General features: G+C 47.3%; 1 protein-coding gene across 1 annotated transcript in view; it reads right to left on the reverse strand.

Moving 5' to 3' along the window:
* Positions 1-3,070: 3,070 nt before the first annotated feature.
* Positions 3,071-25,985, reverse strand: part of LOC136582454 (catalase-like) — a 29,145-nt gene continuing 6,230 nt past the window's right edge. The window contains exons 3-13 of the mRNA XM_066583506.1: positions 24,632-24,742; positions 23,219-23,349; positions 21,541-21,645; positions 21,093-21,218; positions 20,414-20,605; positions 15,114-15,266; positions 13,210-13,351; positions 9,507-9,637; positions 8,327-8,434; positions 6,629-6,715; positions 3,071-4,569 (exon numbers count right to left, since the gene is read on the reverse strand). Of these exons, the coding sequence (XP_066439603.1) occupies positions 4,534-4,569; positions 6,629-6,715; positions 8,327-8,434; positions 9,507-9,637; positions 13,210-13,351; positions 15,114-15,266; positions 20,414-20,605; positions 21,093-21,218; positions 21,541-21,645; positions 23,219-23,349; positions 24,632-24,742 (1,322 nt within the window). The 3' untranslated portion in view covers positions 3,071-4,533. The remainder of the gene's footprint in view (positions 4,570-6,628; positions 6,716-8,326; positions 8,435-9,506; positions 9,638-13,209; positions 13,352-15,113; positions 15,267-20,413; positions 20,606-21,092; positions 21,219-21,540; positions 21,646-23,218; positions 23,350-24,631; positions 24,743-25,985) is intronic.

The following is a 25,985-nucleotide window of genomic DNA, read 5'->3' on the forward strand; positions in this document are numbered from 1 at the left end:
TACTGCCATTACACCTGGACGGCAGTATGTTTAGGACGCCCTGACTGTTAGGAGGTGTTGGGACCAGTGGATGAGGGCACACAAGGTGACCGGGCTCAGGACGCCCCCTACAGACCACCAGTAGAGAGGAGTGTATGACCAGACTGTTAGGAGATGTTAGGACCAGTGGATGGGGGCACACAAGGTGACCGGGCTCAGGACGCCCCAAACAGATCACCAGTAGAGAGGACCGTCTGACCAGACTGTTAGGAGGTGTTGGGACCAGTGCATGTATGAGGGCACATAAGGTGACCGGGCTCAGGACGCCCCCTAAAGACCACCAGTAGGGAGGAGTGTCTGACCAGACTGTTAGGGAGGTGTTGGGACCAGTGGATGTGTGAGGGCACACAGGGTGACCGGGCTCAGGACGCCCCCTACAGACCACCAGTAGAGAGGAGCGTCTGACCAGACTGTTAGGAGGTGTTGGGACCAGTGGATGTGTCAGGGCACATAAGGTGACCAGGCTCAGGACGCTCCCTACAGACCACCAGTAGAGAGGAGCATCTGACCAGACTGTTAGGAGGTGTTGGGACCAGTGGATGGGGGCACACAAGGTGACCGAGCTCAGGACGCCCCCTACAGACCACCAGTAGAGAGGAACGTCTGACCAGACTGTTAGGAGGTGTTGGGACCAGTGGATGTGTCAGGGCACACAAGGTGACCGGGCTCAGGACGCCCCCTACAGACCACCAGTAGAGAGGAGCATCTGACTAGACTGTTAGGAGGTGTTGGGACCAGTGGATGTGTGAGGACACACAAGGTGACCGGGCTCAGGACGCCCCCTACAGACCACCAGTAGAGAGGAGCGTCTAACCAGACTGTTAGGTGGTGTTGGGACCAGTGGATAGGGGCACACAAGGTGACCGGGCTCAGGACCCCCTACAGACCACCAGTAGAGAGGAGCATCTGACCAGACTGTTAGGTGGTGTTGGGACCAGTGGATGTGTGAGGGCACACAAGGTGACCGGGCTCAGACGCCCCCTACAGACCACCAGTAGAGAGGAGCATCTGACCAGACTGTTAGGAGGTGTTGGGACCAGTGGATGTGTGAGGGCACACAAGGTGACCGGGCTCAGGACGCCCCCTACAGACCACCAGTAGGGAGGAGCATCTGACCAGACTGTTAGGAGGTGTTGGGACCAGTATATGGGGGCACATAAGGTGACCGGGCTCAGGACCCCCTACAGACCACCAGTAGAAGGGAGCGTCTGATCATCCACCAGCACCAACAGCTCCAACTGTTTCATTGTCCGTCATCCAGAGACGGGGGGGGGCGCCATTGTTACACCCGTCTCTGTCGGAACCATTTCTAGGCGCTTGACTGAAGGACATTTGGTTTTATGGCAGCCATGACGTGTTTTGTTTTTGCCACCCACCTTCGCCTCCATTTGCCGTGATGTCATGAACAACTAAACGACACTACGGAGTGAACCGGGTTGTCTTCAGTGATGAAGCCAGGTTTAGTTTGGGCGCTGATGACGGCCGTGTTCGTGTCTGGAGACCTTCGGGGTGAGTGTCTTAATCCTGCCTTTGCTGTGGAGAGGCACACTGCCCCCTGCTGGTGTGGTGGTCTGGGGGTCATCGCATACAACAATCGCTCATCACCCCTAGTGGTGGTACAAGGGACAATGACGGCTCAGCGATATGTTCAGGACATCCTGCAGCCACTTGTGTTCCTCTCATGGCGGCTTCCAAGAGGCATTTTCAAGCAAATGTGCAGTGATATGCCGCAGGATACTAAACAGAAACTCTTTGCCTCCATGTCCTCCCCCCCCCCCCCCCCCCCCACTCCCGTATCACATCTTGTATCTAAGAGATACATTGACATGGGTAAGCGTGATAGCGGGCTAAGAAACCAAGCCCAATATCGCACTTGTCACAGAGTGTTTTACCCGCGGATGCATGGCGGTTTTGCTCAAAAATCGCCTCCCATGACTTCTGTCAGATTCCGCTCCTCCGGCGTTTGTTTCACCTGCAACGGCGGATCGGAAAGTGTCTACCATTGTTTTCAATGGCAAACATCACTTGGCACTTCGCGTGCCCATCGGACGGCATGCAATGTGTTTGACTGTCCAGTCGAAAACAACGGGCGATGCATTCCGAGGAACGCGAAAAAATTAGCAAATGAAGTCATTTTTTTTACCTTGCCGCATCGCTCACTGGAGCATGGGGCTCATATCGGCGTGAGCTTTGTGCTCGTGTGCAGGTAGCCTAACAGCGACTGTCAGATCTAAACAAGGCAGGCTAGAAGGAGCTTGAAGTACTTTAAAAGGAGTTGGATAAGGGGCCCATGCTTGGAGGGGGCCCGGTGTGGAACAGCTTCCACGGCTTCCTGTATTTGCCCCAGCTACCACTAGGGGGTAATCAATGCACAGGAGATTTGGGTTCAGTACTGTAATAGTTGTAGCTCTCCATGCGCCTACAGCGGGGCATAGAGTATATACAGCGCCTCCATAGTACAGGAACACCATACAGCCTCAGGGCAAACGGCCTTACAATATTATATAGGACAGTGGTGGATATTGTATACAAACCAACATATCCGTGCACTAATAGCCCAGAGACAATGATAGACGTGGTCCGTATTGCAGGATACATACTTAGTTACTTTGGGTAGGATTGTGTATTTCCATCTGTTAATACTCGGTGCACCCCCCCCCCCCCCACCCTTGTAACCTAAGAGTCCCAGATGTTTTAACTGTTCCTCATAGGACACTCATCACTCCATAGAATGTTCTGCTATTGTTCAACTGTCCAATGACGATGCTCCTTCCACCACTGAAGATGGGCAGATGCATCTTCGAGAGAGAGAGAGAGAATTCATCAGACATTTGCAGGATGAATGGAGGGAAATACCAGCTAAAGTGTATCAGATGTTAGTATACCATGGAGAGTGTCCGATGTCATTAGGGCCAAAGGAGCCCCACTAAGTATTAACATGTGGAAATAAATACTACTTAGGATTCTTGCTCAGGGGTCCAAATACTTTTGGTAGTGGAGTGGAGTGAGTTAAGGTGCACAGAAAGAACCCTTAGATGAACAATTTATTCCAATTCTAATAAAACATACCGGCTACTGAAATGTATACTTCATATACTGTATATATAACAGACATCGCATATAATGACAATGAAGAGTTTCATAGAATCTTTAGCAATTTAAAGGGGTTGTTTATGCAGGCAACATGAATTTGGTCCTGGAAGACCTTATGATCAGCAGCCCCAACAGGTGAAATGTGGTATTACATGCTGGCCATTGAAATTAATGGCAAACCATATAATACATGAATGGGCCAGTTCTGCCAGTGTGGGAGGTGTTGACACTAACTGGCTCTCCACCCTGGCTTATAAAGGGGGGTCTTGAAATGGTACCCCTCTACTAGATCTGTATGCCCTAATAGGGTATACAGATAGGTGTTTATGGGAACAACTGAAGAATGTAAAGGGGTTGATCAGCTGTTCACCAAGCCACCACAGTCAGGAATAGACAGCAGTGCTCCAACTGTAGTGGCCTGACTTGGGAACAGGTCAAGTTGCCATATAGTTCTGTTGGAAACTAGCCTGTAATACCAAGCCTGGCCACTGCAGTGTGAATGGCGCTGTCTGCTTCCTGCCAAAATCAGCTCCGTGCTCGACTGTAGCGGCCCAGAGGACAGATGATTGGTGACGGACACCCACTGATCTTCTATTGATGAGTATCCTAAGGATAGGCCATCAGTAGTTCATACTTGGACAACCCCTTTAAAGTTACAGGCAATACTGGGGGGTACACAAAAGACAAAATACATTTCTACATTAAGCATATTAAAAAAAAGCTTAGAAAATGTTCCATCATATTAAAAATATAAAAACTATTCTTCCATCTACATCCGGTAGAACGGTGTGAGGCCGCGGCGGACGGCGGCTCTACGGTAGCTGGTGAGGTCATCTTTGGTTGAGTAGTATGAAATGTTTCCTTTGGTATTGCAAGGATTGAAGGGGTTGTCAGGGGCGCACGAACAGGGGAGCGGTGAGTAACTGGTGACTTTTGTATTTTAAGCCATGGGGGACCCTGAGACAGGGGGTTATCTGTAGGGCTCATGTCCACGACCGTGTTTTCACCGTGTATGATCCGCGGTGAATGGAGGCGATGAAAGTCAATGGGCTTCCATTGTTTCATGCACACCGGTGTATCAATACACAAGAGAAACAACTCGCAGCACGCGGTATTTCTCTGCGTAGCATATGCAGTCTTTCTATGGGCTCCGTATGATACGCAATACAATGTGTACGGACGCACACTGCGCATGTCCGTGATGTGTGATTCGCGGGCATGCGCAGTGCCATACTCTGCCCGTACGCCGTCTCTGCTGTATAGGCTGTAATGTGTAAACCACTGCGGGAGACCTGCGACGGTTTACGCATACGGCCGTGGGCATGAGCCCTAACTCAGACAACCTGTTTACATTTTCCGGGTCTGGATACTTTTGTCAACTTCATGGTCCCGCTCCTCCTTTTAGTGCAAGCATGGAGTGTAGCTGTGCAGCGGCTCCTAGAGAAGGGATAAACACAGTTTAGTGCAGGCACAACTTATATTTTATGGTCACTAACGGGTTTTTCAGCAGCGCTGGCTGTCAGCGCTGGGATACATTGGGATTGGAGTGGAAGCCGTTGCTCCGATCTCAGTGTAGTGGCCGGAGCTTGTAACTGCAGGCTGGGGTCTCGCTGAAATCAATGAGCGTTGCGCAAGCAGCTAAGAGTGCCAACCACTACACGGGGATCGGAGCACCGGCTTCTACTCCAACCCCGATGTATCCCGGCACTGACAGCCGGCGCTGCCTGGAATAGTCCCTTTTAATTTTTTAAAGACCAGAAATTTCTCCAATTTTTCCTTTTTTCTCCAATTTTCAGGCCCCCTAATGATTTTTTTCCTGTCCTACAGCTGTAGGAGGTTGTGTTTTTAATACCTCTATTTAATGTACAGTAGAATTTGTTGAAAACCTAAACTTTTTAACTGAAACAGAAAAAAAAAACAATTCTGGGTTTTCTTTTTATGGTTTTCATGCTGCAGTAAAAATGGCATAATGGCTTTATTTTACAGGCATCTAACCCATGCCTTTTTTTTATTTTTCTCCGCTATGGCTCTGTGAGGGTTAGTTTTTGTTGGGCAACTAGTAGTTTTTATTTATCCCATTTTGGGGTAAATACGACTTTTTAATCACTTTTATTCACTTTTAGGTGGGGTGACCGAAAAACACAATCCTGGTGTCTTGTTTTGCTTTTCTTACCAATAGTTTGCACTTCTATAGGTGCGGCGACATGATGAGGTCCGTTCATTTATTTATTTTTGTACATGAGAAATGGAAAAAGGGGGGATGGGACGTCTATTGGGGTAAATTGTCTGAAGGGTTTCTAAGAGACGCCATCCTGGAGGAGCTCAAGGATAAGAGCTGTACAACTCCGTATCATCTGGGTTTGTGAGAGATCGCTGCCGTCACACCAACCTGATCAGCTTCTAGGAGGAGGTAAGCTCTAGACCGGACCGGGGAGTCACTGGATCTTGTGTATCTGGATACTGTTTGATACTGCGCCACATAAAAGGTTGGCATATAAAATGGGTATACTTGGGGCAAGAATGTGGGTGAGTAACTGGTCAGTGATAGAAAGCAGAGGGGGTTATAAATGGTGCATACTATGATTGGGTCACTGTTACTAGTGGGGTGCCACAGAGGGAAGTACTGAAGGGGTCATTCTTACTAGTGGGCTATCATAGACGGCACTGGTCAGACCACACATGGAATATTGTGGACAGTTTTGCGCACCGGGCACAAAGGCAGCAACTAAAGTAATAAGTGGAATGGGCGGACTACAATACCCAGAGAGGTTGTCAAAATTGGGGTCATTTAGTTTAGAAAAAAGTCAGCTGAGAGGCGACCTAATAACCATGTATAAATACATCAGGGGTCAATACAGAGATCTCTCCCATCATCTATTTATACCCAGGACTGTAACAAGGGGGCGCTCTAATAACTATATAGAATATATCAGGGGTCAATACAGAGATCTCTCCCATCATCTATTATACCCAGGACTGTAATAAGGGGGCGCTCTAATAACTATATAGAATATATCAGGGGTCAGTACAGAGATCTCTCCCATCATCTATTGTATCCAGGACTGTAACAAGGGGGCGCTCTAATAACTATGTATAGATTATATCAGGGGTCAGTTGGACAACCCATTTAAGGTCTTTTAAGGGGTTCTTCACTTTTGTACAATTCATTTTTGCTAAAAGCGTCCCCTGATAAATAGTTGATCACGGGCTGTCCTGCAATGGTCTGTAAGGTAACCCAGCAGCAAGTGTTCCGTTTGTCTACAGCACCTCCACAGGGCAAATAAAGCATGGCACATCCCTCGTTGAAATCAATGGGCTGTCCGTGTCATGTGTATGTAATGCTATCTGGTAAAGAACTCTCTTGTATTGACAGTTGACGTTTTGAGGACCCGGGAGCAGATTTCGCTTTCTTGTGTACCTATAGCCTCACTTTATAATGTCTTCCATGACATTGGTGGCTCTGGAATGAATGAATATTGGTTTTAGAGGCTGTTACCTTCTTTCCACCAGCCTTGTTGTGCTTCTCCAGCAGTGCTTGGATACGGGCCCCATAGTCGGGGTCCACAGCTTGGAAATTCTTCACCTTTAAAAAAAACATTAATAAAATTAAATAAAAAAAAAATAAAGAGTAACAAGAACCGAGAAAAGAGATGTTTGATGAGCCATAAGGGGGCACTATATGGTATAAGGAATAAGTTCTGGGAACGCAATCCAGGGTGCGGGTGGCGTTGAGGATATTTAGTGGCTCACGAATCAGCTAAAAGGGGGGCCATAGTTTACAACCCTTTGTTGGATCATGAAGGCGAGTCAAGGGGGCGGGCAGAGGTGGAGGGAGCGAGGCTGTAAGGCGACAAAAGTTGGATAGCGGCCCTAAGCGAAATAAGAGTAATGTTTACGGAGGGGGAATTTTAGTTAGATTCAGCTTGCTTTATCCCCCCCCCCCATAGTAATTTGGCCTATGTATCATCGAGCTGAGTATGTGTAGTGGCCCAGAGTTCGGGTGTCTTTAGAGTAGCTATAGGGCCGTTTTGTGTAACTGTCTTGTGTTTACTTGTGTTCTGTGTAAGTACTAACAAGCTGTGTTGTGGGACTCTGTCTCACCTAACTAATGTGTAGTGCGTGGTCTCGTGGGAGCTTGGGAGTAGTTGGGGGCGGAGTATGGAAAGCTAGAGGAGTGTGCAGAGATGTAGTCGGTGGAGGAGGACGTCTCAGCGGGAGGCTGAAGCTCGGTTTTGGTTCTGCCTGCACAGAGCCGTGGGCTTATCTCCCCTCCAGGGACTGAAGCTTAGAGTGATGGCTCCTGCTAGGGCCAAATCGAGAGGAGCAATTAGCCGACAAGGAAAGGCAAGAGTTGTGTGTCAGGAGTGTACCCCCGGGGCTCCAACAGAAATTAGCCTACCATATGTCATGGGTGTGCTACAAAGGTAGATATAAATATTCCTTCCATCATGTTTCACCATGACGTGGCATCCTCAGGGGAATAGGTCTATAGAATAATGTCCCGGCCATTGACAGCCACTAAATAGAAGTTAGGAGGTGTGGAATGCTACACTTCCCAATCGCTCTGTAGATGATGGATGAGGATGGGATCAAATGGACATTTCAAAGTGCCAATGCAAATTCCCAGGAGTAGAGTCCAACCATGGTAGGCACCAATATCAGTACGGCACCCTGGGCAAAGAGTTTATACCCCGTAGCATGCCCATTGCTGGGAATCTTACTAAGTCTGAGATTTCCGGCAATAGGCATACATCAATAGTTGATGGGTGGGGGTCGCGGCTTGGGATTCCCACCGATCAGCTGATCCTCTGGCCCTCAGTCAGTGCAGCGGGGCCAGAAGTGTAATAGAGGGTTTCACTCCAACTGAAATTATGAGCAGCTGGAAGTATGAAAGAAGGCATCACTCGAATCGAAGCCATGTATTACATTTCCAGCACTGCCCACCAATGACAACGTCCGGCCCTGCTGTAGTGACAGTGGATTGGAGAATCACTTGATCAGCGGGGATCACGAGCGGTAGACTCCCACAGATCAACTATTGATAACACTCTTCTATAGAGGTCAATAGGTGATTGTCACAGCTTACCTCCTCCCTCCCCGTACACAGGTCACAGAGCATACCCACAATGCTCCTGTCCATGAGTCCATGAGGTTCAAACCTGGTTAGCTTCAATAGCAAGTGCCGGTCACTTACTGCTCTCTTCTGGATGAAGATCTGAGCGTCCTTCAGGTGGAGGGCGATGTTCTCACAGACTCGCTGACGTTCGGCTTCACTTAGTGTCTCATTGTAGAAGACTCTCACCTGAAACCAGACACCAATGATATCACTGATGATGGCGCCACGTTCACCTGAACCCCTATTAGATGTATTTGTATCTAAAGATTTCCAGAAGGCAAAGCCTCTAGCTTGGTTACAAGATGTGATACGGGCAGGCATGGAGGCTCTAGTACCCTGTTGTACCGCCTCTAACCTGGATACAAAATGTGATACGGGCAGGCATGGAGGCGCTAGTACCCTGTTGTACCACCTCTAGCTTGGATACAAGATGTGATACAGGTGACCATGGAGGCTCTGGTACCCTGTCATACCGCCTCTAGCTTGGATACAAGATGTGATACGGGCAGGCATGGAGGCTCTAGTACCCTGTTGTACTGCCTCTAGCTTGGATACAAGATGTGATACGGGCAGGCATGGAGGCTCTAGTACCCTGTTGTACCACCTCTAGCTTGGATACAAGATGTGATACGGGGGGCGTGGAGGCTCTAGTACCCTGTTGTACCGCCTCTAGCTTTGATACAAGATGTGATACGGGCAGACATGGGGGCTCTAGTACCCTGTTGTACCGCCTCTAGCTTGGATACAAGATGTGATACAGGCTGGCATAGAGGCTCTAGTACCCTGTCATACCGCCTCTAGCTTGGATACAAGATGTGATACGGGCAGACATAGAGGCTCTAGTACCCTGATGTACCGCCTCTAGCTTTGATACAAGATGTGATACAGGCGGGCATGGAGGCTCTAGTACCCTGTTGTACCATCTCTAGCTTGGATACAAGATGTGATACAGGTGGGCATAGAGGCTCTAGTACTCTGTCGTACCGCCTCTAGCTTGGATACAAGATGTGATACAGGAGGCATGGAGGCTCTAGTACCCTGTTGTACCGCCTCTAGCTTGAATACAAGATGTGATACAGGCGGGCATGGAGGCTCTATTACCCTGTTAAACTCTAATTTACATCAGTTTCTGGCATAAATTATAATAAATCGGAGGGCCACACCCCTTTTGTGCCTAGCCCCACCCACCTTTTGAAAAAAGAGGAAGAGGTCGGCATGCAGAATTAATTACTATGCCCCATTATATTTGCCCCCTCACCTGAGACACGTTGTCCTCAGTACTGCTGTCATGGCGCTCAACGTCTCCCGCGGTGCGGAATGCTTGCTCATTGCATTTGCGATCGTCTCGAGGAGAAGTGAAGCTGTTCGGGTAATAATTCGGGACGTTACCTACAGAAGATTTCAAAAAATATATTGTAACTGTAACTTCAAGGTCAGAGATGACTAGACGGGCGCGGGCGGTATACATCATATACACCTAGTAGTATAGAACGTCGCCGACTAAAGTGTCCCCTCCATTATCATCTGACATCATATAATGCAGCCCACTAAAGCAGTGATCTGATTGGCTGCCTTGAGTGACTTTGTGTATAAGCAACAATGTTTACATTCACTGACTAAAAGCAGAGATCTTAAAAATGATGAGGAATTGAAAAAATGGGCACATTTATCTAAGACCAGTGTGCCTCAAGGGATAGGTTAGGTCATCAACAGCTGATCACCTGGATTCATCTGTTCACTGGGCTCCTGCTTTGGTGTACAGAGCAGGAAGCAGACAGCTCCATACACTTTGCAGTGGCTCGTCATGGTATTGCAGGCACAGCTACTATTGAACTAAATGGGATAGGTCATCAATTTTTTTTAAGAGCTGGACAACCCCTTTAAGCTTTATTTGCAGCCCTTTAAAAATCACATGTTATAAAGTATGACTGAGCAGGATGCTGCCAAAGGCTCGTCCGGATGTGTGCGGAGCAGATGACGGCAACATCAGAAAGAACGCATGTGACAGTCATGAATAGCGCTCTTCTGTGAGGAGGAATCTGATGACTGTTATACAACACGGGAAGAAAGGAGGACAAGAAAGCAAAGACAAGGTTAATGTGTGACCCGTCACGGCCCCGACAAGAGCTCATACTGTCCATACTTATACAGGGGCAACAGACAGGGGGCTAGGTGAGGGGGAAGATGGCAACATGCCACTCGGTCTGCGTTATTTAAATACAAGGCTACTGCCACAAAATAAATCTTTGCCTAGATGTCTTGTATGACAAACCCTACCACAATACTGCAAGTAACGAGACCATGGAGTCATTTATGGATTCAAAAGCAAAAAATCTAAATGACTGTTGTACACATTTCTACCACTAGGTGGCAGGCAGAGTGTTGTCCTACAAGCCTCTGGATATAATTAACAGCACACCATGTGGTCGGGCTTAGTACTGCAGTTAGAAGTTGTCAATAGTTTTAAGGGGAAACATTATCAATAATTATCTCGCGTTTGACAAAAAACATCTTGTGCTACAAGCGGACCAACTTTCATCTCGCCATGGGAAAAAGAGCCGGGCATAAAAATAACGGACGCAGAAATCAGAACAATGTGTAAAACCACATATGGAATCTCACCATGTGTCTGTCTGCAGGAGAACCATTGCAAATGGCTAACTAGATGGTATTAAAGCCCAGAGTGGCTACCTGCACACAAACTCTCGGAGACGGACAGATGTTGGAGGTGCCAAGAGCAGATAGGTTCATACCTGGTGGGACGGTCCTAAGATGTTCTGGGCAGAGGTAGCAAGGAAAATGGGCACAGTACTTAGGAAAAATATACAGCTCTCTCCCGATATAATTACAGTGTTGCCTTGGGTTAAGAGTTTAATTCGTTCTGTGACGGAGCTCTTAACCCAAAACACTTGTAAGTCAAATCAATTTACCCCATTGAAATGAATGGAAAAACCATTAATCCGGATCGCAAGCTCTCCCATTGATTTTAATGTGGATGCCGCTGTCCCATTGAATGCAATGTGCTGCTGGCAAGCCCTGCAGTGATTTTCGGGGAAGGGCTTTAAATATAAGCCCTTCCCTGAAAAATCATCCCTAGGTGTAATAAAAAAAATAAATTATTTATTTACCTGTCTGCGTCTAGCTGCCGCTTGTTCTCCCTGCACTGTTCTGAACATTTTCAGCAGGCGCAGGCTGCGTCTGATTGGCTGAGCGCTCAGCCATTCATTGAATGACAGCTGAGCGCTGCCTGTGATTGGTCACAGTGCTCAGCCAATCACAGGCAGTGCTCTGCCATTCATTGAATTCCACCCTCCCTTTTTATTTTATTTTCCTTCTTTTTCACTTAGTTTGTACTAGCCTCTCTTTTCACTTTTCTTTTCCTCTCAGTTGAGTACGCTACAGTATCACAGTTTTCTTCTGGCTTGATGGCCCCCACTCTCCGACTGTGGAGTTGCGTTGGGAGGCTAGTTGAGCAGGCGAGTTAGACTGGCCCGCAATGTTATATGAGCTGAGAAGGGAATTGTCATTTTGTCTCTTCTTCTTTGGAATGCTGAGATGTATTCTGTTAGTTGCCACAATCAGCATGATGGGACTGGTGTGAAATGAAGTCTAATAGTCCAGTGTGAAATCCTTTAATTATCTGTATGTTCTGAGACTTCATAGACCCGAACTGTCTCTCTCTGCTATTTTGTCACAAATACTGGAAATGCAAGATTTCGTAAATACTAATGTATGAATATGGAGATACAGGATTATCCTGTGAAAAAATTCCAATAAAAAGTGATTTAATACAAAAAATTATCTATTTGGACAACCCTCCAGTGGGCACACCCTGGCCAGGAGGTATATCACAGCTGTCTACTAGAAGCTCAGAGAACTGTCCAATGAATTCCCAAAGTTTAGCTTAAAGTTTTCTAAGACTTGGTGCAAAACATGCGCCCCAAGGCATCATATACCATGTATATAACTAGTCTTATGTGGCATGTGCTGAATGGGCCCCTTATTAGAGCCCCCAACCCACTCACAATTGGCGCTCCCCTGTATGGACATTCTCCCCGTGACCCCGGAGCGCAGCATAAAATCACGTGACAAGTTTTCCGTGGATCAGTTTCAGTGTGAATCCACATTAGATGGAGAATCCAGCGATCGGAGCGACTTCCAACGAGGCCGGTCATCAGTGCTAGACTTGCCGGGGCCGGGATATCACTGCCAGCTGGGGGGGGGGGGGGGTTATCTCATCTAAGGTGTGGAGAGTATACAGAGAATGGTGTGATCGATGAAAACATATACGGCAAAAGGGGATCCTGGAAACGGAAACAACTTGTCATCGAAAGGGGTCAGAGGAGGATGTCAGGAATCATTCTGACCAACACAGTTGGGAGCAGCTGAATACAACCCTGGAGCTCCAAGTAATGTATCCGGACGCACACCTCGCCGTTCCTTAGCACGGATGGGTTATAACAGAAGACAACCAGTTCCAGCGCCATTGTGTCTAAGCGGAACAGAAAGGTGAGACGCTAGAGGGCAAAAGAGCACAAAACTTGTATCACTGAGCAGCAAAAAAACATCTCCTGGTCAGATGGACCCAGATTTCTGTTGCCCCGTGCTGATGGGAGGTCAGAATTTGGCGCAAGCAGCATGAATCGCTGACCCCTTCCTGTCAGCTGGTCAGAACATGTCAGCACCGCCATCTAATCTGCAGCAACTACAAGAAGCTTCCTGTCCGCAGGGGCCGATATTGCGGTAGTGGGATCTACACCATGACAACTCACTGCGGTTCTGAAGGCCAAAGGAGTCTAACGCGCTACTAAATAGGGGCTTTAATAAAGGGTCCGTTTAGTGTATGGGTATCAAGTGTGATAATACGACTATTACATCTGCACCCCCATCGTTACACAACCCAACAAATATAATATCCATGCCCATAGGACAGCACGCCCGTTATGTCACTGCAGCCTTACATGGAGCGCTGAAGATGCACATAGGACCACCCTGCTGATAGTTGCTGACGTGTGCAGACCCCCTGGGGCAGTTCACTGGTAGGTGTAAATAATTAGCACCGAGACGATGTCTGTGTGTATCCGGGTAGGAGAAGAGACGACCCTGTGAGATAGAAGACACCATTATAGGGTTCAATGCAATATGGTTGTAGACGAGTCAGTTCACAATGCAAGAAAAAGTTACGCCAACTCGCCAGCAGGGCCGCCTCCAGACAGAACGGGGCAACTAGTCTGCTATTCTTGTAGACCCGCCCCAGCATTACCCGTCTATCATCCAATCATACAACTGGAATTGGTCCTTCAACTGGGACCCCCCATTAAATCTGAACCCCTTCACCCGAAAGGGCATACAGTTATCTCTTCTGGGTGCCGGTCCATAAATGGTAGGTGCCGGCTATCTTTGACAGCTGACACCCGCCTGCAACAGCTGATCGCAGCTGTTAACTCTTTAAATGCTACGGTCAGTTCTGACAGCAACTTTTAAATCTTCTGATCGACGTTCGAAGGTCTCGACCGCCTCCTTCATGATTAGAGATGAGCGAGCGTACTCGTTTCGGGCGTTTTTGCACTCAAGCACCGCTTTTTCCGAGTAACTGACTACTCGGACTAAAAGATTCGGCGGGCGCCGGGGGTGAGAGGGGGGGGGGGTTGCAGAGGGGAGTGGGGGGAGAGAGAGAAAGCTCCCCCCTGTTCCCCACTGCTACCCCCACTCCACCACGCCGCCCCCCGAAAAATTAATAAAAATTGATGAAGTAGTCGCATGTACTCGAACATGGTGCCAATAGACATCACAGCTCGTACTGCAAAAAATGAGCCCTCACACAGCGCCACCTACAGTAAAAGAAAGAGGTGATGGCGATCAGGAGATCGCGGTAGAAAAAAAATGGGTATTTTTTTAAAGATTTTTTTTACAAAAAAGCAATGCAAAAAAACTACATAAATTCAGTATCAATGGCCTTCCACCATGAAATCACAGAAGGCTGATGGGGCAGCTATGGCCTTCAGTGAAAAGCGATAATACACTGCAGTACGTAACCCCTCCAATATGGCCCCCTGTAGTACCCCACTAGTAGACCCCCTAATATGGCCCCCTGTGGTAGCCCACTAGTAGACCCACCAATATGGCCCCCTGTGGTAGCCCACTAGTAGATGCTCCAATACTGCCCCCTGTGGTATCCCACTAGTAGACCCTCCAATACTGCCCCCTGTGGTATCCCACTAGTAGACCCTCCAATACTGCCCCCTGTGGTACCCCACTAGTACCAGTGACCCAATCACAGTATAAACCATTGCTATCCCCCCTCTGCTTTCCATCACTGCCCAGTTACTTGCACACATGGCTGCTCTGACCACAAATGTACTAAAAAGTGGCAGGATACAAGAACATATAATTGCACCCTCTGACACTAGATGGCGACATAGCACCAGCTCTCACTATTAGCGGGAGGACTACTGGTATTCTGGTGCGCCGGAACAGTTTCCAGTGGCCGCCGTGGCACATCTGGAGCACATCGGAGGTCACTGGATCTGTGCTCTGCTGCGGCTTGGTACTAGATGTGGCTGGATGTTACTGTGGATTTAAATCCCCAATAGGGCGCAGTGGGGGACCCCCATTATAAGACCTCTCTTATTTCTTATGGAAATGCCCTCCATTTTTACAGTCAGAATACCCTTTTACCCCTTGATCATGCAGACTTTTTTTTAACCCTCCCCCCCCTTAAAAAAAAAAGTCATAACTTTTTATTACTCGTTCCGCTTCTGGTGACCCCAGAAATAGTCTTGCAGCCTTTGCAATGTGCCCAAACATCCTGCGGTGGTCCCAGCACTCAGGACTTGCAGCACCTCAGTTCAGTGAACAGTCCCACCTGCAGCATCTTGTCCGGGCTCGCCTCAATCCCCGGCGGCATGTTGCTGGGGTCAAACGCGATCTGCTCCACTTCTGCAAAGTAGTTCTGAGGGTTCCTGTTGAGCAGCAGTTTACCCACCGGGATGAGGGGGTACTCGTTATGGGGCCAGACCTGGAAGGGCAGCAAAAAAGATGGTAAATCCTCAACCCACACATCAATCTACACGTTCCATCCGTCCGCTCGCCCTGCACCGCTTTATAAGGACCCCAAGAAGATCATCCATATTGATTAAAGGAAGTTGTCACTTATTTTTTGGGTTATACACCGAATGTTCCGTCCAATGTGTGATGTGCAGTGGGATCCACATGTAGCGGGCCGAACCTGTATATAGTTTTATCATACGGATATGTCGCTTTAGGAAAAGTATTACAATGGAGTTGGAGGACCAACAAGTATAAACCAAGGGGTAGACAAGACCTGTGTCCAGCCCCTGAGCTCTATGCTCATGGGAGGACCTAGAGTCCATAAATAGACCCGCCCATTTCTGGAAAGCTCAGTTGTAATTGTTGTTAAGGTGCTTTTATACAGAATAATGGATTTGAGGACCTTTTGCATAGCGCAATTATAGGGCAAAAACATTCACCCAAAGCATTTATGGTATGAGCCTGGTTCTGGTGCTGTGTTTAGGTTATGAGCCTGGTTCTGGTGCTGTGTTTATGGTATGAGCCTGGTTCTGGTGCTGTGTTTAGGTTATGAGCCTGGTTCTGGTGCTGTGTTTAGGTTATGAGCCTGGTTCTGGTGCTGTGTTTAGGTTATGAGCCTGGTTCTGGTGCTGCGTTTAGGTTATGAGCCTGGTTCTGGTGCTGCGTTTAGGTTATGAGCCTGGTTCTGGTGCTGCGTTTAGGTTATGAGCCTGGTTCTGGTGCTGTGTTTAGGTTATAAGCCTGGTTCTGGTGCTGTGTTTAGGTTATGAGCCTGGTTCTGGTGCTGTGTTTAGGTTATGAGCCTGGTTCTGGTGCTGTGTTTAGGTTATAAGCCTGGTTCTGGTGCTGTGTTTAGGTTATGAGCCTGGTTCTGGTGCTGTGTTTAGGTTAGGAGCCTGGTTCTGGTGCTGTGTTTAGGTTATGAGCCTGGTTCTGGTGCTGTGTTTAGGTTATAAGCCTGGTTCTGGTGCTGTGTTTAGGTTAGGAGCCTGGTTCTGGTGCTGTGTTTAGGTTGTGAGCCTGGTTCTGGTGCTGTGTTTAGGTTGTGAGCCTGGTTCTGGTGCTGTGTTTAGGTTATGAGCCTGGTTCTGGTACTGTGTTTAGGTTAGGAGATTGGTGGTTCTGGTGCTGTGTTTGTGTAGTGAGCTAAGTTTTGGTGTTGTATTTATGTTGTATGCTTGGTTCTGGGGCTGTATCCATGTACTGAGCTGTTTTGGTATCTTGCTGCTTTCTACACAAGCAGAATGCAGGCAGACTGCCTATCAGTATAATGTATATTGTTTTTTCCTATGGCGGGGGGGGCTAAAATAAATTCTGCACAAGATGCCATCTAACCAAAGACTGGTACTGAACAAGCATTGGTGCCCATGTAATAACACCGTAACAGTAGATGAGACCTGCTCTCGGTGCAACTATTCTGAGCCATGCTCTTGTTCAAGTGAACCTACGACTGGAGCAGATCTCCTCACCAACACTAGAGGGCACAAGAAGTAGGACCCAGCCTTCCAAAGTGCCCAGTGGGCGGTAGAAAAATTGCTGCCATTTAACGCACTGTCTCCTGTGAGCTCCTTCATCTCTTCATCCGAGGGGAGATATAGAATACAGTAATTGCCCAACGTTGGGGGGGTCACTGAAGATTAGGATTACTACAGATTAAGGTGCCACCTAAATCCCCCATTTGGATCAATAACACGAGGCTGGCTGGCACCACACGTTGGCAGCAGTAGATGCCCAGAGGTTTCATAACCAGAAAGCTCCATGTCATTACCGCCATGCGTGTCATGTATAACAGTGCGCTACCAGAAAGACCCAACCTGTTACTAGGACCGAACCTAATTACTAATGATGATAAGACTGACACACTGCGGGGGCGCGCTCACAACTGGACGGTCGGCTTTGTGACGCCATGAATCACGTTCTCAGTAATAATGTCATGACCCGATCCTGGATGAATAAATATGAAAACGGTTCAGCGGCCCCCAACACCCACCTGCCGGGGTGAACCGATCACATGACTGCTGGGACCATCCGAGAGCGGCTCTTATCACCAGGGGGCTGTAGCCACTGGGCCTTACATGGAAACCAATGGGCCATCTATGTGATCCCCAACCTGGGCAGAACTGCAACTCCCAGCAGTCTTTGACAGGCCGAAGACAGTTCGTGTAAAAGGACCCCAAGAGCTGCTTAAAGGGGTCGTGCCAAGATAGAAAATGATTGCCCATCTACAAGATAAGGAATAACTTTCTGATCGTGGGGGTCCGACTACTGGAATCAACCACTAATCCTGAGAATGAGGGTCTGCTGCACCCAGGAATGGATGGAGCTACATTCACGCTCTCGGCTGTCTCCGGTGCTCCCATTGACATGAATAGAGCCGTGATTGCATGCTTCACCGCCGCTTAATTCATGCAGACCTTCAGGACCCCCATTCTTTGGATTGGTGAGAGGTCACAGCGGTCGGACCTCCAGCAATCAAAACGTTATTCCCTACACTGTGGATAGATGATAACTTAATATCTTGGGAACTTATGTCTAGCCAAGCTAGAAACCTACTGCAAATTGATGGGCGGTAAAACCCCGAAATAGCTGTCTGTGTATGGTTTATCTCTTCCTTCTGGAGCAGAGTCTGGTTTTGGCTTATACTCCCAGTCATTCTTGCAAGGTTTGTTAAAAGGTCTGACATTGACTTGCAGGAATGCTGCCTTCCAACAGGTGGCGCTGCAGAGTCATTGTCCCATCTTCCCATTTTCTGCAGCGGTCACATGGGTATATAAGCACATAATGTGCTCAGATACAGCAACCATGGAAACAAAACTCAACAGGGAGGACTAGCATGGGGGTTCTAGACCAGCGCGGGGGGGGGGGGGGGGGGGAGCAAATATAGCATCTTTTTTATTTTGCAACATTCCCTATATTTAGGGAAAAAATATCTAGAAAAGTGTGAATGTATTAAGCCAGCGGTCCTTATGGCTTTCTGCCAATTGGCAACATCTGACTTGATTAGCAGTGAGTGGTAAGGACCGCCCACTTGACACATTCACAGTGTCAATAGCCAAATCTTAGAAGAGCGTGACTGTTGGAACGGGGGAGTGTATAAACAAAAGAAGGAAATGTTTGGAGTCAGTGGACCGCGACTGTACAGCTATGCAGCCGGCCCCACCAGATGAGGAGGGGCACGTCCTCTTTAATAAGGGTCATGACACTAATCAGGCGTTCCATTCCAGAAGCTGATTATCACGGCTGCTGGTATCCAGTTACCAGATAATTATTCTGTTCACCGTCCGGCTGCCAGCAGGTAAATTATCCTCGTGTTCGCAAGGATATATAATCTGCGCTGCGGTAGACGTTACACAACTACTGATCCGTCCATTGTGTGCCGGACCCCGACCCTCCGGCCACAACCACACAACATCCACCCATTACCATCATTATCCAGCTATTCTTCAGGGGTCCACGTTTATATGCACTACTGTAAACGGATAATCTACGAATTTAGGGCCCATTTAGACGCAACGATCATCGCTCAAAATTTGTTAAAAGTGTCGTAAGTGAGCGATGGTTAACAATTATCATTGGAAAATGGATGATAAACGATAATTGAGCGGAGTTTGTTTGAATGGCGCGTGCATCAGTGAGGGCAAAAAATAAGGTAAAAACCGTTAAACAACTGAACGATTTTCATTTAAACCAAACGATAAGCGAACGGCCAAACAATGAAAGACAACGATAAACGAATGACTAACGAAAAGTGCACGATGGGCGCGCGATTATACGGAACGATTATCGCTCAGTTGCTACACTTTTTACGAATTTTGAGCGTTGCGTCTGAATGGGCTTTAAGTTGAGAAAATACTGATATCTTATTTTGGACTGTGTTACATCCTGTATTATTATCTCTAGAGCTGCACTCACTATTCTGCTGGTGGAGTCACTGTGTACATACATTACTTATCCTGTACTGATCCTGAGTTACATCCTGTATTATACTGCAGAGCTGCACTCACTATTCTGCTGATGAAATCACTGTGTACATACATTACTTATCCTGTACTGCTCCTGAGTTACATCCTGTATTATACTCCAGAGCTGCACTCACTATTCTGCTGGTGGAGTCATTGTGCACATACATTACTTATCCTGTACTGACCCTGAGTTCCATCCTGTATTATACTCCAGAGCGGCACTCACTATTCTGCTGGTGGAGTCACTGTGTACATACATTACTTATCCTGTACTGATCCTGAGTTACATCCTGTATTATACATCAGAGCTGCACTCACTATTCTGCGGGTGGAGTCACTGTGTACATACATTACTTATCCTGTACTGACCCTGAGTTACATCCTGTATTATGCTCCAGAGCTGCACTCACTATTCTGCTGGTGTAGTCACTGTGTAGATACATTACTTATCCTGTACTGATCCTGAGTTACATCCTGTATTATACTCCAGAGCTGCACTCACTATGTATGTACACAGTGACTCCACCAGCAGAATAGTGAGTGCAGCTCCGGAGTACAATGCAGGATGTAACTCAGGATCAGTACAGGATAAGTAATGTATGTACACAGTGACTCCACCAGCAGAATAGTGAGTGCAGCTCTGGAGTATAATACAGAATGTAACTCAGGATCAGTACAGGATAAGGAATGTATCTACATAGTGACTACACCAGCAGAATAGTGAGTGCAGCTCTGGAGTATAATACAGGATGTAACTCAGGATCAGTACAGGATAAGTAATGTATGTACACAGTGACTCCACCAGCAGAATAGTGAGTAAAGCTCTGAAGTATAAAGTTGATCTAACTCAGCATTAGCACAGGATAAGTAATGTATGCATATAGTGACTCCACTAGCAGAATACTGAGTAAAGCTCTGAAGTATAAAGTTGATCTAACTCAGCATTAGCACAGGATAAGTAATGTATGCATATAGTTACTCCACCAGCAGAATAGTGAGTGCAGCTCTGCAGCAACTCACCCCATGCACCTATATTACTGCTTATCTAGGCAGATTTGTCAATAGGGAATCTGAATAAGCAGAATTTTTAACCCCTGGACTCCATCATACTGTGGATAGCTTGGCTCAGGTCAGAAGAGTTGGCATCACTTACCTTGGTAAGGTCAAACGGATTGAAAGAACACGTCTCAGCCTGCTTGAATGTCATGACCTGGATGTACATGGTCCACGATGGGAAATCCTTCTTAGCAATGGCCTGGAATAGGTCCCGGGTGGCATAATCGGGGTCTTTTACCACCAGCTTCTCTGCTTCTTTTACCGACAGGTTTCTGATGCCTTGATTAGACTGCAGGAAATGCAACATATTATTTAACCCTAAACTGTATTTGGACCCATGAAAGGAGCCCCACCAAATATTACCATATGAAAATGAATAGCACTTTTGATTCCTGCTCAGGGGGTCCAGTTACTTTTGGTAGGACAGTGTGTGCCCAGAGCAATGTACCTATAATACTCTCATATCTCCATGGTCCTGCATGCTCTCCAGTCTACTAACAGGAACTTACATTTGAGTAGCCACTCGAGTGTCGTTGCCATCCGTATAGTCATGGACTGTTGAAGTGAGTTGTCCTTTATCAGGTTGGCAATCTAGGGTAGTGCCGGGAATCATTGACTATCTCACTAATTTCGGGACACTTGTCAAGGGGTTAGAGAGTTCCAGGACCCAGACCCCCACTGTGACCCCAATATATGGATTAATCGTTGATATATTGACCATCTGTTTTAGTAATTAGATTCTGTAAATTCTCAAGTCTCTCCTACAGGAAACCCACCTTATAATGGAATTTACAATACACGGCTTCTCCTTGGGCATTCACCAGCCTGAAGGTGTGAGACCCATACCCATTCATGTACCTGTACCCATCAGGAATGCCACGATCACTGAACAGAAACGTCACCTTGGTAAGGAGAAAAAACAATAGTTGTAAACCTGGGATCAATAATATAGTAACATTTCTTAAAGGGTATGTCTGTATTTGCAACCATAATTGCATTGCCTAAATACACCCAAAATAAAATATCAGCAACAGTCTTCACCAACTATGTGTGTACAGCTCCTATGCAAACCTATGTGTTTCCATGGTTACAGACTACAGATAAACTGTGTAGTCGGATCCTGCAGCCAGGTGTTAGACTCTGTTCTTACTTGAGCTGTGTTTTCTGTTTATAATGGAAACCCATGTTCTTCCCATGACTTCATCTAGAAGATAACCCACTCACCTGATGCAGTGACTCTGGCCGCAAGCTCCAGAAGTCCCATACCATATCAGGGTCCTTCAGATTGGTCTGTGGGTTCCTTTTCTGACTGTGTATGAAGGACGGAAACTGCAGGGATGCACATCATACAGTAATTACAGAGTATTCTACGATTCGCAACGTAAATCTAAGGCTGTAGATAATTCACTATGACATTGGGCAAGCAACAGCTTCACAGCTACGCGGTAGTTCCAGATTGGGAATCAATTCGGCTACAGTGTGCAGTCAATGGGAATGCAGACCAAACGGCAGGCATGGAACCATTGCAGAAAGAGGGTGCACACTTGGTTGGTCCAAGCCCTATCACTACTGTGTGTCAAGAACCTGTTCAGGGCTCCTTTCTCCAGGGGAACTGCATTGTTAGATAGAAAAGGGTGGGTAATTGACCCAAGCGTCAAGGCAAAGGCATGGAGGGTGCAAAAAAACCCCCCAAAAGCAAGTCCTTCTGTCCCAAAGAAACCATTTTGATCTTTGCTATATGGCCTCCTCTTATCACTGGGCCTCTGGCTGCCATGTCAACTGTTCAAGACTCCCTGATTGGCTGACAAATTGAGCCCCCTCTCTTTGTCTAACCACTTACTTGCCACGGTCAGCACTGACCATAACATTTAAAGCATAAAACTAGGGCGGACTCCAGGTTTATAAGGGCCCTTGGGCAACAGAGTCACAGTGGGCACCTTAGTAATCTATATGTACCACTGTACTCCCTGAGTCATTTATAGGCCCCATTGTGCTTTCTGAGTTATTTATAGGTTCCACTGTGCCCTCTGAGTCATTTATAGTCCCCACTGTGCCCCCTGAGTCATTTATAAGCTCCACTGTGCCCACTGAGTCATTTATAGGCCCCACTGTGCCCCCTGAGTCATTTATAGTCCCCACTGTGCCCCGAGTCATTTATAAGCTCCACTGTGCCCGCTGAGTAATTTATAGGCCCCACTATGCCCCTCAGCAATTAGTAAAGCCCTATCATGCCCCTAAGACATTTATGGGCCCCACTATACCCCCTCAATTGTATCTGCATCCTTTAAGACATGGATTCATTTCAAAGAACAAAGACTAGATTGATCTTCCCCCTGAGTGGGTCCCCCAGGGTCAGTGACCCCTGGCACCTTCTGAGTATTCTGGGTGCTGATGCCCAGAGTAAAATGGCCAGGATCTGATTGATCTCTGATCCTGGCTACTGCAGGCAATGGTCAGCAGTATAATACAGTTGGCACTCGCTGTGTATGGAGCAAGCTCTGCTCTTGAACCCACCCAAAACACTGCCTCCGTTCATCCGCAGTACAAATATGGCGGATGTTACCAAGGGGTTAAAAGATTTGAAGGAGGACACTTTTTCACCAGACACAGCGTCACCTCTGTCCATGGACTTCTTGTCATTCACTCACAGAGATTGAGCTGTGCCTGGAAATGATGGTGCTATGCCTTTAAAATAAAGTGTCCCCTTCGTTCCAGTCTGTTACAACCCACTTAAATAGTTTTAGGACTTTTAGAATAACATATTAGACTAGAGAACACAAAGGTCACATGACTTCCAGAGTCTCATGATGCAAGCAAAGTTACGCTACCCTGGATATCACATGACACATATTGCTTTGTAGTCGAGAACATTTATTACCCAGTTTGCTTAGAGTCAATTTACCAGAATGGCATCTCGAATAAAGAATATCGGTGTGTTGTTGCCAACCAGATCCCAAATTCCTTCATCTGTGTAGAACTTTACGGCAAATCCTCGTGGGTCACGGACGGTATCGGCAGATCCCAGTTCTCCAGCTTTTGTGTGCAAAGAAAACAAGATATTAGGTTTATGAGTGATAAATAAGAATATCATTAGTGTGGACTCACCGTGGACGCTTGGAAGCCCCAGCAATCAGCCACTATCGATGGACACTTACAGAAGCTCTCATTTCTGGTTAATAGAGGGGGTACTACTACAAAGGGCCCTATTTATTCCTTCTATATATGCCTTAACGTAGTTCATCAGATCTCCTATCTGACAGCAGCTTGTGATAGAGGAGGAGATGCCGAGCTCGGGGATATATAGTTTTCTATGATTTGGTTCAGTATTTTCATGTAAAAAGCTTCTAAAATGTTTTGCAGACTCATAGAGAAAGCTTGTGAGTCCTACTAACCCCGCCCACTCACAGTGATTGGCGGCTACATAAAAAACTGTCCCTCAGTGTCTGTGGGCGGGATTTGGAGGACTCACAGGCTTTCTTTAGGAGTCCTGGAAGACACCTTTTAGAAGTTTTAGCATGAAAATACTGAAGCAAATAGTAGAAAACTATATATCCCCGAGCTCGGTGTCTCCCCCTCTATAATATGCTGCTGTCAGACAGGAGATCTGACAAAGCCACTTAAATAGGTTGTATGGAAAGGGCATTCAAAGTGGGCAATTTGTTACCACTATTCACCTGCTCCTGGGGTTGCGGTCAGACACCACCAACTGTCGCTTGCTTCACACCAATCCTCTGCTGCTGCTCACTCGCAGGGCTCTTCCCACAAGGCTTTTGCACAGTCCTGCCCCTTTTTTAAGGGGCCACACTCCCTAATCTTGTCCCTCGGCAATCATCTAAGCAGGTCTCATTCAGCCATTTGTGGCAACACCTATGTTTCTGGTTCTGACACTTGCTCGATTATTGACCCTTCTGACTTCTGAGCTCTGTATCTTGGACTCTGCTCTTGTCTGCTGCCTGCCCTGATTTATAGCCTGGATCTTGTTGACGCACCTGTGCCAACAGCCCAGATTCCAGCCTGTCCCTCTACCACGTTCCTGTTCACACCTTCAGGTACCACCATCCGACCCAGTGCAGCGTCAGCAGCCACAGAACCAGGACTTTGTGTGGGTCTAGCAACTTAAGCAGGAAAGCTGGTATCCCATTTGGAGGGGTCAAGCGTGAAAACCGGCGTTCCCCGGGTGCTGCCACCTCAGATAGCCCAAAGCCAATCGGTGCGTGGCAATACATTATATTGCAGCATGCTCTAGGAAAGGACCGGACCGCCTGACCGTGAGCTGCTGGTTGTAAGTCCATGTAGCGATCTTCTGAGGACTTACCTACAGTAGAGAACCGCACAGCAATATTGGTTTTCTTCCCAATGCCCTCAAACACTTTGGCTTTTGTGTACTGAGTGATGTCATGGGTGACTTCAAAATATCCAAATGCTCCTGCAGTGAAAAGACAACATAAAGTAGTGACATTTACAAAACTTCTACTACTAATTTACGGTAGATACACAGCAGAAATACTGCAGATTTTCCATAGGGACTATGAAAACCTGCCGCAGGATATATCGTAGAAGCAGGAAAGTCTACGAGGGGTTAACAAATCTCATCCACATGCTAGAAATTTTTTGAGCGGCCAAATTTTTACATTTATGGCATATCACTTTCTATTGAGTATTTGTTGTGGATCTGTTGCAGGTTTTCTCCATTGACGTCAACGGGGAGGACTGTCGGCCCGAATCAATAGTGTATAATAGTTAAAGGGTTTGTACCCCAATTACAAGGTATCCCATATACACAGGCTAGGGAATAACTTGCTGATCAGTGGGGTCTCACTGCTGTGTCCTGATCTGCCTATCACTGCGAGGGTCGTTTCTCCCCCCACATTGATGTCGGTATGAAGGGAGCGCTGGCGGAACATGAAGGGTCTGCGCTCCATTCATTTCAAAGGGGCCGATGAAAATACCTGAGTGCGTGCCGCTGAGATATCTCTGGAGCCCTACTGAAAGTGAATGAAGCGCTGGGGCGCTTGCATGACCAGCGCTCCATTCAGTCTCCTGCTCACTTCGAAAGGGGCAGTAAGACTGCACTGAGGAAGACGGGGCCACAGAGCCCCTGTTCTCAGGATTGGCAGGGGTCTCAGTGGTGAGTTGCTGCGACCTATAGAGCTAATCTGCCGAAATTCGTCACGATCGCGAGTTTAGTGCACAACCGCAATTTAGTTAGCGCGATCGCACGTTAAATTTGCGATCGCATGCACAAATGTGCGATCAGTTAGCAGTTTTCTCTCCCCGCTGCCGCCCATACGCGCTGCTGATTGGTGGTGAGCGCCGGTGAGAACTGCTGCTGCTTCCCCGCCTCCACCAAGTGGCTTCTTCCCTTCCTCCTGCCGAACAAGCGCCGCTCTGACATGGAGAGCTCCAGGTTTTCAGACCTCTGTTGCTCCTCCTGCTCAGTCGCCCGCTACTATCCCCTGCACTATCCCTGGGGGAGTTCAAAATATTTTTTCCCTATTTTCCCCTCTAAAACCAGAGTGCGTCTTATAGAATGAAAAATACGGTATTTATTTTTGCACATTAGATGGAGGTTTCAGTGACTGAGGAGGTTTGTGACATCTACAAAGACCTTGCGGACAAAAAAGGGGAACCACAGGCCACTGGAAGTTGAGAAAGGAGTCACTTACCCC

This window comes from Eleutherodactylus coqui, chromosome 11 (assembly GCF_035609145.1).
Source record: "Eleutherodactylus coqui strain aEleCoq1 chromosome 11, aEleCoq1.hap1, whole genome shotgun sequence".
NCBI lineage: Eukaryota > Metazoa > Chordata > Amphibia > Anura > Eleutherodactylidae > Eleutherodactylus > Eleutherodactylus coqui.